Source organism: Canis lupus, chromosome 36, assembly GCF_011100685.1.
Source record: "Canis lupus familiaris isolate Mischka breed German Shepherd chromosome 36, alternate assembly UU_Cfam_GSD_1.0, whole genome shotgun sequence".
Classification (NCBI taxonomy): domain Eukaryota; kingdom Metazoa; phylum Chordata; class Mammalia; order Carnivora; family Canidae; genus Canis; species Canis lupus.
The window spans coordinates 14,862,677-14,875,440 of NC_049257.1; the positions used below are offsets into that span (position 1 = coordinate 14,862,677).

The 12,764-nt window shown below is 34.2% G+C and overlaps 1 protein-coding gene across 7 annotated transcripts in view; it reads left to right on the plus strand.

Moving 5' to 3' along the window:
* UBR3 (ubiquitin protein ligase E3 component n-recognin 3) overlaps positions 1-12,764 on the plus strand; it is a 225,737-nt gene that overhangs the window by 57,855 nt on the left and 155,118 nt on the right. For all 7 annotated transcript variants that reach the window (XM_038584782.1, XM_038584784.1, XM_038584785.1 and 4 more), the window contains exons 6-8: positions 4,169-4,235; positions 10,561-10,691; positions 12,080-12,308. In XM_038584782.1, coding sequence (XP_038440710.1) covers positions 4,169-4,235; positions 10,561-10,691; positions 12,080-12,308 — 427 coding nt within the window. The remainder of the gene's footprint in view (positions 1-4,168; positions 4,236-10,560; positions 10,692-12,079; positions 12,309-12,764) is intronic.

Below are 12,764 nucleotides of genomic sequence, written 5' to 3' on the forward strand. Positions count from 1 at the left end.
AAGCCAGACACAGGGCTCCATCCTAGGATCCTGAGATATTGACCTGAGCTAAAGGCAGATGCTTAACCGACTGAGCCACCTGAAAGATTTTTATTTTTGCTTCCATAAGACACCTCTTAAATATTTAGCTTTAGTTATTTAATATTCTCTGCTGTACATGCCTTTTCATCTGTTCACTGCCTTTTAAATGTCTGATCTGATTCAATACACAGACATGGGCTATCTTTTGAGAAGCAGACTGTCAAGGTCCAAGTTTTTTGTTAGCCTTTTAGCAGCTATGCGGATGGTTGGCAGGAACCCTGTGGTCAAAAATGAAATGCCTAGGTTTTGACCCTCCCACTCCCCCAGCATTGAACAGTTGACAAGTTAGAAGTTCCTCTCTGCTTTGTACTTGTAAAGTTGGTTTAAAGTAAACAATCTCAGATTATAGCAGTTTACTTAAATCTTTGTTTCATTTTATTATTCTGGTCTTCAAGATTTTCTTTGGATTTTGTTTTTATAACCTGATATGTTAAATATTCTTTTTAGCCTTGTGTATTCCGTATTAACAGCCTTTGAGTATTATTTTAACCATCTGTGAATTTACCTGACTTCTTTTTATGAAGCTAACATTTTTTTCTTCTGTCTAGTAAGTTCATTAAAGAATATAAGAAAGGTTAATTTGTCTGAGAAACCATCTATAAATTTTGCAGACTGGGAATTCGAATCTAGGTTTTTGGGATCTTATCAATAATCTCATTTTGGACACTATACATATTTTGTGCCTGAAACACATGTAGCAGTGTGTCTAGTTCCCTGCCTACAGATTAAAGTATTTCTCTGGGCTGCACAAATGCTGTCTGGATTGAAGTTGTACTTGATTTATTTCCTTCCTTGTCCTTTGGACTATGATTTTCTCCCAAGGTTCTATACAGCTTCTTCGTGGATAAATAGGGAAGAACTACAACTTACTGTTAGGGATTTCGGCTCAGGTGTGGTATTGTGGTCATGATAACTGTATTTTTATCCTCTTTAATTCTTAAATTCCCACCACTGGGAGTCCTTCTGGTTGTTAAAAGTGGTGTTTTTTCTCAAGATAAAAATCTGGGACTTGTAATAGATAACACGGTAATGAGTTGTCTTGAGCAGATTGTCACAGGATTGGAAATCAGAACTGTATTTAACATTTATTTATTAACTTAAAACTATAATCCATATTCATTGTTGAATAAATAGAAAATAAATATTAACAAAAACATAAAATTATATATCTATCACTTAGAGGTGGCTTATTGTAAACATCTGTATTCTAAGAGATTTTATATGTAGTATATTTTAATGGTTTAATGGTTTCATGTTATACGTGCTATTCCATAACCTGCTTTTCTCACTAATGCCAGTTTTGAACATTATAAGGAATATATTTTAACAGTTTTTATGTGTATATTATCAATACTTAAATGGTTTCATACTTTTTATGCTATTCTATATAGCATGCTTTTTTCGTTTTTTTTTTAATTTTTAATTTATTTTTTATTGGTGTTCGATTTACTAACATACAGAATAACCCCCAGTGCCCGTCACCCATTCACTCCTACCCCCCGCCCTCCTCCCCTTCTACCACCCCTAGTTCGTTTCCCAGAGTTAGCAGTCTTTACGTTCTGTCTCCCTTTCTGATATTTCCCACACATTTCTTCTCCCTTCCCTTATATTCCCTTTCACTATTATTTATATTCCCCGAATGAATGAGAACATATAATGTTTGTCCTTCTCCGACTGACTTACTTCACTCAGCTCGTTTTTAATGTTTTTTTTGAAGAAATACCTGGTCACAATGACAATAGAGCTCTAGCATTGTTTTTCTTTGAGTAGAGGTATGCTATAATTTGTTTACTTATTCCTCTGCTGTTGGAAGCCAGAGATTCTTTTATTTTGCTATTATAAATAACATTGTGATAAATAATTGTGCATATAGTCCTTATTCACTTGTCTGTTTCTTTAGGATAAATTCCTGTAACTAAAACTTCTGTTACAATGATAAATAAATATACTTAAAGGCTTTTGACATGTATTGATAAATTGCCATTCAGAAAAATTATACCACTATACCCTCACCAGTAACATACTAGAGTATGTATTTTCCCAATTTCCTATAATCTCCCTTCCTAGCTGTATTTGATAATCTACCATGATGTGAAGCCCAACTCCCTGGTCTATTTCAAGACTTCTGTCATTGTGCTTTTGTTCATGCTGTCTTTTCTTGGAATGGCTTTCCTCTCCTTTGCTTGGTTAATTTTACTTGTTTTTTAGACTGGAAGGTTGGGAAATTTATAGAACTTTGTTATGCCATGACCATTGCTTGATCTAGGATACTCTTTTTTTTAAGGAAGTTTATATTTAAAATTATGAAATAATCCTAGCCTTGGTTATAAAATATTTTTCCAAATTTGTCTTTTTTCTCAAGACTGGGGGAACAGTTTCATAAATGGCTATTAGCTAGATCTCATACTTTTGAACCCTCTGGGCTCTATGTCATGATTTTATATTCTTGTGTCTGTTTTTTTGTCTTTTAAGGCTCAGAATTTCATTTTGGCTGAGTTACTCCTAGAGAAAGTGAGCTTGGTAGAAGAGGAGGAGGAGAGTGTAGTTTGACTATTAGTACCACTGCCAGGTGTTAGATAGAGAGGACTGGCGGGGGGTGGGGGGTTCATGGGGAGAGCATATGGAAGGGTTGAGGAAATGCTCATTGACTAAGCTAAGTGTTATGTTTGGAAAACCCCAGCTCTGAGGAAGGATGCTAGGTTTGACAGAAACCTGAAGTGAAGGCTGTGGTGTGTAGGCCAAGGAAGCCATACCAATAGATAAAACGGCATGAAGCCGAGGCTGCTTTTCTGCTTTGGAGATCTGATGGGCTGTAATTGAGAAAATACCTGGGAATTTGTACCACAGTTCTAACTGCCACACCTGCACAACACCATTGCTAGTACAACAGACTGTATACAGAATACTACCACACATATCTTTGTAATATCATTTGGCTCATAGATATTTGGAAAATAGGAAAAAGATGTCAGTATAACATGGAGGTTTGGGAATCCTATTCAGTCTTTCCTAGTTCAGAAGAACTAGGATAATGGGGTAGAATCATATCCTTTAGTTGGAAGGGGAAAAAACCTGAATTCTGCTGTGAAGGGAGCAGGAACTTTTCCAACAATATTTTAAAAAATTAGAAAGGAAAAAAAATTAGAAAGGAGCACTTGCGTTCAGGGCTCCTTCCCCAAGAGGCACACCTCTAGCTTCACAATTGGTTGCACTAGGGGCAGGCTGCTGCTTCCTCTGCTCCTTTTCCTTCTTTGCTGTCTTAGCTGCCTGGGTTTCCTTTCTGGTTGTGATGCTGTGTTAACATCCCTTGAGATGGCCTCAAACCACTCCAAGGTGTTTGGGCCAAATGATATCCCCAGGTACAGATCATTGCTTTTGTTACTTCTTGGGTTACAAACTTGAATAGGATGTCAGTGGTCTGCCCCTCATTTTTTTTCCCCTTTAAGCTTTGTTATTTTTAGTGTGAGGTTTTTCAGGAATGAATATATCACTTATAAGCAGAAATGCCTATATTTCCTTCCTGAATTTTTTCCCCGAAGTATCTTAAAATTTGTTATTATTTTTAACTGTCACTTCTAGCTTGTAATACGCTTATTTTTTCAGAATTTGATTTCTTGAACTCATTTTTTCCTCTAAGATCCTTCAAAGCTTTTTCTCTATTCATTGTTTTAGCCCTCTTCCCCTGCTCTTCTTTCTTCCTGTGTTAATCTGCTTCCCTCCTCCCCTTTATCTTCTTTGTGCATGTGATATTATAAGGTTAGGAAATGTTTCTAAATAGGAAATTTTTAATTTTGGCATTTTTGATTTTTATAAGTCTTTCATTAAAAGCACAGGTTAAATTTAAGAGCTTTTGTATTTTAATACTAAGGATTTTCATTATATATTTTAATTATGCTAATTTAAAAATAAAAAATATATGTTATTATACTGTATACATAGAAGTGAAATGTGTTGATTAATACTATGTAAGCGTGCCTGTGTTACATATTTAACATAATTTATAAGTATATTTATATTTAGGTAAAATGTATAAATTCATGAATAGGACTGTATATGATTTTGTTCTCTTTTTTTTATTCTCTTCCAGGAGGATCAGGATGGGAGTCAAGGTCTGGGCAAGAGAAAGAGGGTCAAACTAAGCAGTAGCACCAAAGGTATTTATATTTAATTTTTTCCTTGTATAAAAAGCTAAAAATGAAAACTAAGAAACAGATTTTTAACCATGGAGAACAAACTGTTGGTTACCAGAGGGGAGATGGGTGGGGGATGGGCTAAATAGGTGATGGGGATTAAGGTGGACACTTGTGATTAGTACTAGGTGATATATGGAAGTGATGAATCACTCTCTTGTACACCCCAAACTAATATTACACTGTATGTTAACTAACTAGATTTAAATAAAAACTTAAAAAATAAGCTAAAAATGTTTAATCATTAAGAACACTTGGTGGGTTAGCCATTTTGAAGGGAGAGTTATGTTCTTAGATTTGTCTAATAATGGAGAAAGTATTGTTAGGGAGTGATTGTGGGGTATCCCAAAGCAAATGAAACTCTTACTATTGGAATTTTGTTTATTGTTTTTTTTCATAAGATGTGAATTATTATTTTTTTAATAATAAATTTATTTTTTATTGGTGTTCAATTTGCCAACATACAGAATAACACCCAGTGCTCATCCCATCAAGTGCCCCCCTCAGTGCCCACCATCCAGTCACCCCCACCCCCGCCCTCCTCCCCTTCCACCACCCCTAGTTCATTTCCCAGAGTTAGGAGTCTTCCATGTTCTGCCTCCCTTTCTGATATTTCCTACCCATTTCTTCTCCCTTCCCCTCTATTCCCTTTCACTATTATTTATATTCCCCAAATGAATGAGACCATATAATGTTTGTCGCCATAAAAAAGTAAATCTTGTCATTGATGCTTTGATCCAGTGTTTTTGGCCTGAAGTTATAGTTTGATTTACATCTTTTTGTAATCTGAGATATGCAATTTCTAGAGTGAAAAAGGGTGAGTATGGGAGAGAAGGTGAGAGAGAGAGAGGTCGGGGGGAGGAAGAGAATAAAAATGAATGGCACTTATTTAGGGTACAGTAAGGATTCAATATGTGGTTGCTCAAAGGAGGAAGTAGATATATAGTGAGGAAATAGATTAGTAATAATGAGTAATATTTATTGATCTTTTTGTATATGCTAGACATTGTGCTAGGCACTTCACATATGTTGTTTCATTTAATTCTTAAAGTCATCATACAAAACAGTTATTACTATTTTATGAATGAGGAAATGGAGACATGTTAGACATCACAGCTAATGAGAAGTAGATCCTTAATTCAAATCTCCGAGCCTCAACTGTTAATCACTATGTTTTCTTGACCCTCACTAGAATCTTTCCAAGAGCCCTTGTTACTAATTGACAGCCCATGCTCTGTGGATTTTTGCCATGGATTTCCAAATCTTAACACAGTCTATATCCTGGGGTAGTATAGTCTCCAGAAGTTAAATTATTATTTTGAATAATATTTTGAATAATAAGATTATAGTTTCTGGTACTGAATGTGTCTTGTGGAATATTTACAACTGCTTGGAAAGGTGGAGCAAGTGGACGGTTTCAGTTGAGGCTCATTTTGTAAGTCTGTTCTGAGTTCTTTTGTGGCTGCATTTAACTTGGAGAGCCTAGTGGTGGAGACCCCTCAAGGTCCTTCTAACCAGACGAAGATGACATGAGACAGATTAACAGGAGAAAATAAAATTTAATAACGTACATATGGGGAATTCATACAGACATAGAAATTCCAAAAACAGACAAAATAAAGCATATAGGTCATTCTGAACTAGTGAGAAGGGGGTAAATGATGTCTGGGTCTTCAGAGGGAAGATACGCGGTTCACAGGAAGATGAAAAAAAGTAAATATTTGATAAACACATGATTCCTAGTCCACTTAGAAACAGTGAGAATAGAGGACTTTGATCAAACAGGTCTTGCTAGGTTCCTCCCTGCCTACCGTACTTAGTTTATATCATAATGTAGTTATCTATGGTGATAGTTTTTTTCCTGGAGCAGGTCCTCTATGTAAATTCTTTTTAGGCAGTTGATGGAGAGGATAAAGAGCTTTTCCTGAATCTGCTGGGTTTTGATTGCTTTTGTTTGTTTGAGTATGGTTGACACACAATGTTACATTAATTTCAGGCACACAACTTAGTGATTTGAAAGTTTGTACATTATGCTGTGTTCACAAGTGTGGCTATCATCACTATTATAGTATCATAGACTGTATTCCATATGGTCTGCTTTTTTTTCCTGTAACTTACTCATTCCATAACTGGAGGCCTTTATGTCCTCTCTTCATTTTGCTCATCTCCCTACCTGTTCTGTTCTGTTCTGTTCTGGTAACCATCAGTTTGTCCTGTGTATTTATAGGTCTGATCCTGCTTTTTGTTTATTTATATATATGTACATATATTTTAGATTTCACTTATGAGTAGAATCATATATGGTATTTGTCTTTCTCAGTCTGACTTACTTCACTTGGCATAATATCCTCTAGGTCTATCATGTTGTCTCAAATGGCACAATCTTGTCCTTTTTTATGGCTGCCTAATATCCTATTGTATATATATATCATATTTTCTTTATATATTTGTTTATTGATGGACACTTAGGTTGCTTCCATATCTTGACCATTGTAAATAATGCTGCAGTAAACATTGTAAACGATGCTGTACATAATATATCTTTATGAATTAGTGTTTTGGTTTTTTTTGGGTAAATACCCTATAGTGGAATTATTGAATCACATGGTATTTCTGTTTTTGATTTTTTGAGGAACCTTGTAATCTTTATGCCAAAGTGGCCCATCTTGGGGTAGCCTACATTTGGCCCCTACACTAGCAACGTTCATGAAATTTGATCTGTGGTCCAGGATGCGCACGTGTACATGTGTTCCCCTTCTTCCTTGCCTAGCAGGAGAACCTATAATGCCTGAAGGAAATTAGAACTCCATATGGCTACTTGGCCCTTAGACTTACCAGAGTTGTCTATGTGTTTATCTGAATCCTTGAGACACATCTGAGTTGAAGCAGATTGTTAGGTACACACTTGAGTTTAAGCTTTAGGGATGCCAAAAAAATACCTATTATGGTGTCATTATTTTCCTTCAGCTTGGTCAAACTTTGACTGATGATACTTTTTATGGAGACTTAAGGTTGAAGCTTATTTTATACTTGATTTTTTTCATATTTAAGATTGGATTATCTTCTCTTCTTCCTCCACTGATGGGAAGTGGTACAGAGATTTAAGATTTGATCAGTTATCATTTTGCTTTAAGTATATGCATGGAAGAAATGGCTTTTTGAATTAGTAGAATCCCTATTTCCAAAAAAGTGATAGTTAGTTGCTTTTGAAAATATTGAAAATCCAGGGAGTGGTTTAGTTTTTGTAAGAATTTGGTTTAGCACTTTGAAAGTGAGCCGAAAATAAAATAGGTAATGATAGGCCAGAGGTTGAGGTACTGTGCTACATTCACCGTCTGTTCTCAAAACCTAAATTTTAAGGATGAAGAAACTGAGGCCTACAGGGCTTTAGTCAACATGCTGAGATTATTGGAGCTCCTGAGTTACAGGGTCTGGACTCTGCTGTCGAATGAAATCTTTACCTCACTTATGCATTTGTACCACGTGCTGATTGCTCAGAAGTCTCTTTTTTTACAGTTTGGCTTAAGGTAGTTTAGGCATTGTAAAAATCATGACAATTTAACCCATTTTTTAAAGGTAAATATGTAGTCATATATAATTAGTGGAAACATTTCTAACCACATTTCCATAACACACAAAACACATCACACTGTGTCTTAAATATCTTGGGGAAACTGACATCACCTATTTTAAGAACAACAATGAAGACATTGTGGGGTTTTTCTTTGCCTTTTTTGTCTGAAGATGAAAAAATGGAATCATACACAACTGCAGCTAATTTCATTTTCGTAGAAGCCATAGCTTTTCTGGTTCACTTGGATTGTTTTATTTATTAAAACAAGGTGAATGTTTCTTTCTTTTTCAGTACATGACACCTAATAATTATGGTAGCTTCAGGCTTTCAGTTGGCAAATGCAGACTTGCAGAGTTGTAACTGAATTCTGAGAATACTACAAATTCTTTTAGTTTTGTAAATAATTCTAGAAACACTTATCTGTAAGGATTTTATTTTTCGATAGTCTAAAATTTTCAATCAGTGTTAAAGTGTAAGAATTAAGTTGACATCAGCAATATGTTCTGGGTTATATTCTAATTTTGAATCATAATCCATATGTTCATGTCACCTGATTCATTTGGGCCCTAATTTTATTACTTTTTGGCTTTGAATCTGTCAGTGTGTGCCTTTGAATATGTTTTACCTCATTTTTTGCAAGACTGGTTTATTTCTATTTTAAAATCATTATCATATCCTGGGAATGATCTAGTTCAGGAAGAAGAGATTTCTGTTTTACAAGTAGAAAGTTCTGAGATTTAGAAAATAAAGAATATGTTTCCACTAAGGAGATGTATAGTATAATTGTATGTATATTTTTATCCCTATTACATACTGCTTATGTATGTAAGTGCCTTTTAGTAAAAGGCACATTGAAAGGGAGTTAGGGAATTGGGACAAACTTTTGCCTCTCTGTAGTTAAAATTATAATGTCTCCAGAATAATAAAAATGTTATTCTGAAAATAATGAGTTATTAATTATTAACAGAAAAATTTTGTTAAAGTTATGTCTGAGAAGTACTGATTCAAGCCTATTAAACTCACACTTTTATAGAAGAATCAGGAGAGTAGTGGCATGCTTCTTGATGGCATGTTTATTGAGCTTATTGTTACATTTAAAAAAATATTTATTTTAGACAGAGAAAGCATATGTACAAGTGCAAGCACGGGGAGGAGCAGAGGGGGAGGGACAAGCAGACTCTGTGCAGAGCCCGATATAGGGCTCTCAATCTTAGGACCCTGAGATCATGATCTGAGTCAAAATCAAGAGTCGGATGCTTAACCGACTGAGCCACCCAGGTGTCCCTATTGTTACGTTTTTAGACTGATCCATGACCTAAGGAGATGTGGTGTGATTGCATTATTCAGAGTTAGTTGAGAGTAGAGTTAGTTGAAAAAATGCTTCAGGTTACCCTGAAAAACATTTTTTTTTTTTTTTTTTCTGAAAAACATTTTGAACTGTAATGTACTTAGGGCTATACCTGAGTATTTTGGTGTATGTGATACTATTTTTTAAAATCCCTCATCTAACACTAGTCCTTCAGTAAGCATCATCTCTTAACTAGTCCGTTCACATATGACACTTGCTATATCCTCTTAAATGTCGTTATATAGACCTAATGATCCAGAGGAGTAGCCCAAGATCATTTGCTCCCACAAAGATCAATAGTCAGAATTTTGTAGTTCTTTTTTAGGGAAAGACATTAGAGAAAGTGAGAGAAAGAAATAATAGTCAAAGTATTAAAAATAGTTCATTATATACCCGTTGAGACCTTTCTGTTGACTAAGTGTGACAAAGATGTAGAGATTAGCAGGAGACAAAGTGGACCTCAAGGAGTAGCTTAGAAATTGGCTGTTTAGTAATTTTATCCCTCTTTGAATACTTTTATTTAAAAGGGGCATCCATTTTCTGTTTTCCCTATGCATGAAGAAGGGTGGCTTGAGTCTGTTGCAAGTTAACAATTCTTTATAATTTTCTTGGTATATTCTTACCAGATAAAAGTAAATTCTTCTGTAGACTAGAGTAAGCAATAGATTAGTAATTACTTCCTGCAGCAAAGTTAGTGTTTAATTTATGAAGAACAATTTTAAAGAAATAAATTATTGAATCTTATAACAATTTCTTCCCTTTCTTTAAAAACTAAAAATTAAACGATTTAATAACTTTGCTTTATGGCCTTAATATTTTGTTCTTAAAGTTATTACTATTGGGGCAGCCTGGGTGGCTCAGTGGTTTAGCGCCACCTTCAGCCCAGGGCCTGATCCTGGAGACCCGGGATCCAGTCCCACATCGGGCTCCGTGCATGGAGCCTCCTTCTCCCTCTGCCTGTGTCTGCCCCTCTCTCTCTGTGTCTCTCATGAATAAATAAATAAAATCTTAAAAAAATAAAGTTATTACTATTAATATTAGTACTAAGTACTGTGAATATTATTCTTGTAAGATAATTATTTTGAATCTTAGAAATTTTAAACACCTTATGTTTAAGGACAAGTAATTACTTATTTTTTTAGTAACTGCTTTCTAATAAAATATAAGGTATTTTATTATTTATATACCATGGAGATGATAGAAACCTGGATTGATGATGTCATTATTATCATTGAATTATTGAAATGATATCCTTAATTTGTAGAAACATTCAAGTGTTTGAGGTTGATAGATGATTAATTATAGTAAGGCTTAAATGAGATGAGCAACTTAAATCATTAGGTGATAAGTTTTCTTTTTTTATGTAGATCAATCTATAATGGATGTTTTGAAACATAAAAGTTTTCTAGAAGAACTGTTGTTTTGGACTATAAAGTATGAATTCCCTCAGAAGATGGTAACTTTCTTACTCAACATGCTTCCAGATCAAGAGTATAAGGTATCCATATGTTTTTTCCCTTCTTTTCTGAACTTTGCTCCCCTTTCTTTGCCTTTTCATTATGAATTTTTTTGGTTTGTTTCTCAGCTGTGGCTTATTGTAGCTTTGAAGGTTGATATAATACTAATAAAAAGCATTAGCTTCTTATGCTATCAAAACAAGGTTTGCACAAAAAGCAAGGGATCATAAATCTGAAGCAAAGCAGTTTTACAAAGCAGTATTCCTAAGGGTAGTCTCTCTGCATGGAACTTGGTCCAAAGAGAATGCCGAGGGACAAACAAAAACATAATTGCAGAAGTAAATATGTACAATTAAATTGTGGTGGGTTCTCCAAAGGAGAGGTACAGAGTGCTATGAGAATGTTTAAGGGGACAGCTAAATTTAGATTGTAGGATTAGAGGGATGTCTGGCTGGCTCAGTTGGTAGAGCATACTACTCTCGATCTCGGGATTATGAGTTCAAGACCCATGTTGGGCGTAGAGATTACTTTAATAAAAGAGGATTATGTAGTTAGGCTTGGGAAAATCATAGGGTTAGTTGTTGCTGGCCATAACCATTAAACACAGAGCAGTTATTGACCTATATACACATGTAGATAGGTAGAGGCTCTAGTTCCAGATGGTCTGGACCCTCACCTATGACCACCATGTGGTCATGGCAAAGTGACATAACCTAGTGTATAAAAAGAAAATAAATTATGCTGTCCTTCTCCCCCCCCCCCCCCCACTTTTTTTGACTGTAGTTCTTACAGTTTAGGTAATAAAGCCTCCTTAGGAGTTACATTTTTTTTTTTTAGAAGTTACATTTTAATGAATAATGCCATTGTTTTGTGTCTATACCCAGTTAAGAAAACAAGAAGAAATGCATATGTTACACAGCAAGAGTATTTAGTCAGATAATGGTCAGCTTTCCAATCAAATAGGAGAAGACATTTCTTTTGTAGTAATCACATTGACTCCCTTGATTTTGGAGTTATATTAAATCCTCTGATATGGTTTTTAATCAAGACCTTAGATTTTGTTGTTAAAGTAGATAGCGCAAAGCAAAGACACCTACTTTTATGTTAGTTAATTGACATATCTGTAAGCAAAGTGAAAATTGTATTTTAAAATCATGGTATTTATAATCGTTCTAAAAGTTTAATAATTAAAAATACCTATTAAAATTTTTCTTAACTAACCAGGTATTTTGCTAAGGTTCCAAAAAAAGAATGTGACTACTATCATCATTGAAATTACTTTAAAAATTACTTTGGAAAAAAAATAAAATTACTTTGGATGTCATCATAAGCTAACAATAGCTTTAAAATGTTAATATGATGTATTGGAAAATGTGTTCTAAAACTCAAACTAATGTGTTTCTTTCTTCCTATTTAAAAAAATTTACAGGTTGCTTTTACAAAAACTTTTGTTCAGCATTATGCTTTCATTATGAAAACACTGAAGAAAAGTCATGAATCAGATACAATGTCTAACAGAATTGTGCATATTAGTGTTCAGTTGTTCAGCAATGAAGAGTTAGCCAGACAGGTAACAGAAGAATGTCAACTGCTGGATATTATGGTCACTGTGCTATTATACATGATGGAAAGTTGCCTTATTAAAAGTGAGCTACAAGGTAAACTCAGGGTTATTTCACTAGTTTTATTATTGGTATACTTGTGTAACTAATCTTAAGAATCCTTATATGCTTAAAATAGCTTTAAAATATTATAGTATATCTTTGTTAAATAATTTTTTGAAAATTTTCATCTAAATTTAAGACAAACTATTTTTTTTGAGACAAACTTTAAACTTACTTTTAGCTTTGTTATTCACAAATAACTTGTTGAGATTTTTGGATATTTCTTTTCTGTCTTTTTGCGTGATATGAGCATATTTACAGATTCAAATAATACTTTAAAAATATGCCACTGTGTTGTATGTCTTGAAAACATGTTTTTTAATGATTGCAGTATGTCATATGGCTTTACCATAATTTAACCCATTTCTTTATTAGACATGTTCCTATTTTTTATTATAAATTTGTTATCTGCCTTAGATATTTTTATATGCCTATAGTTTAATAATTTAA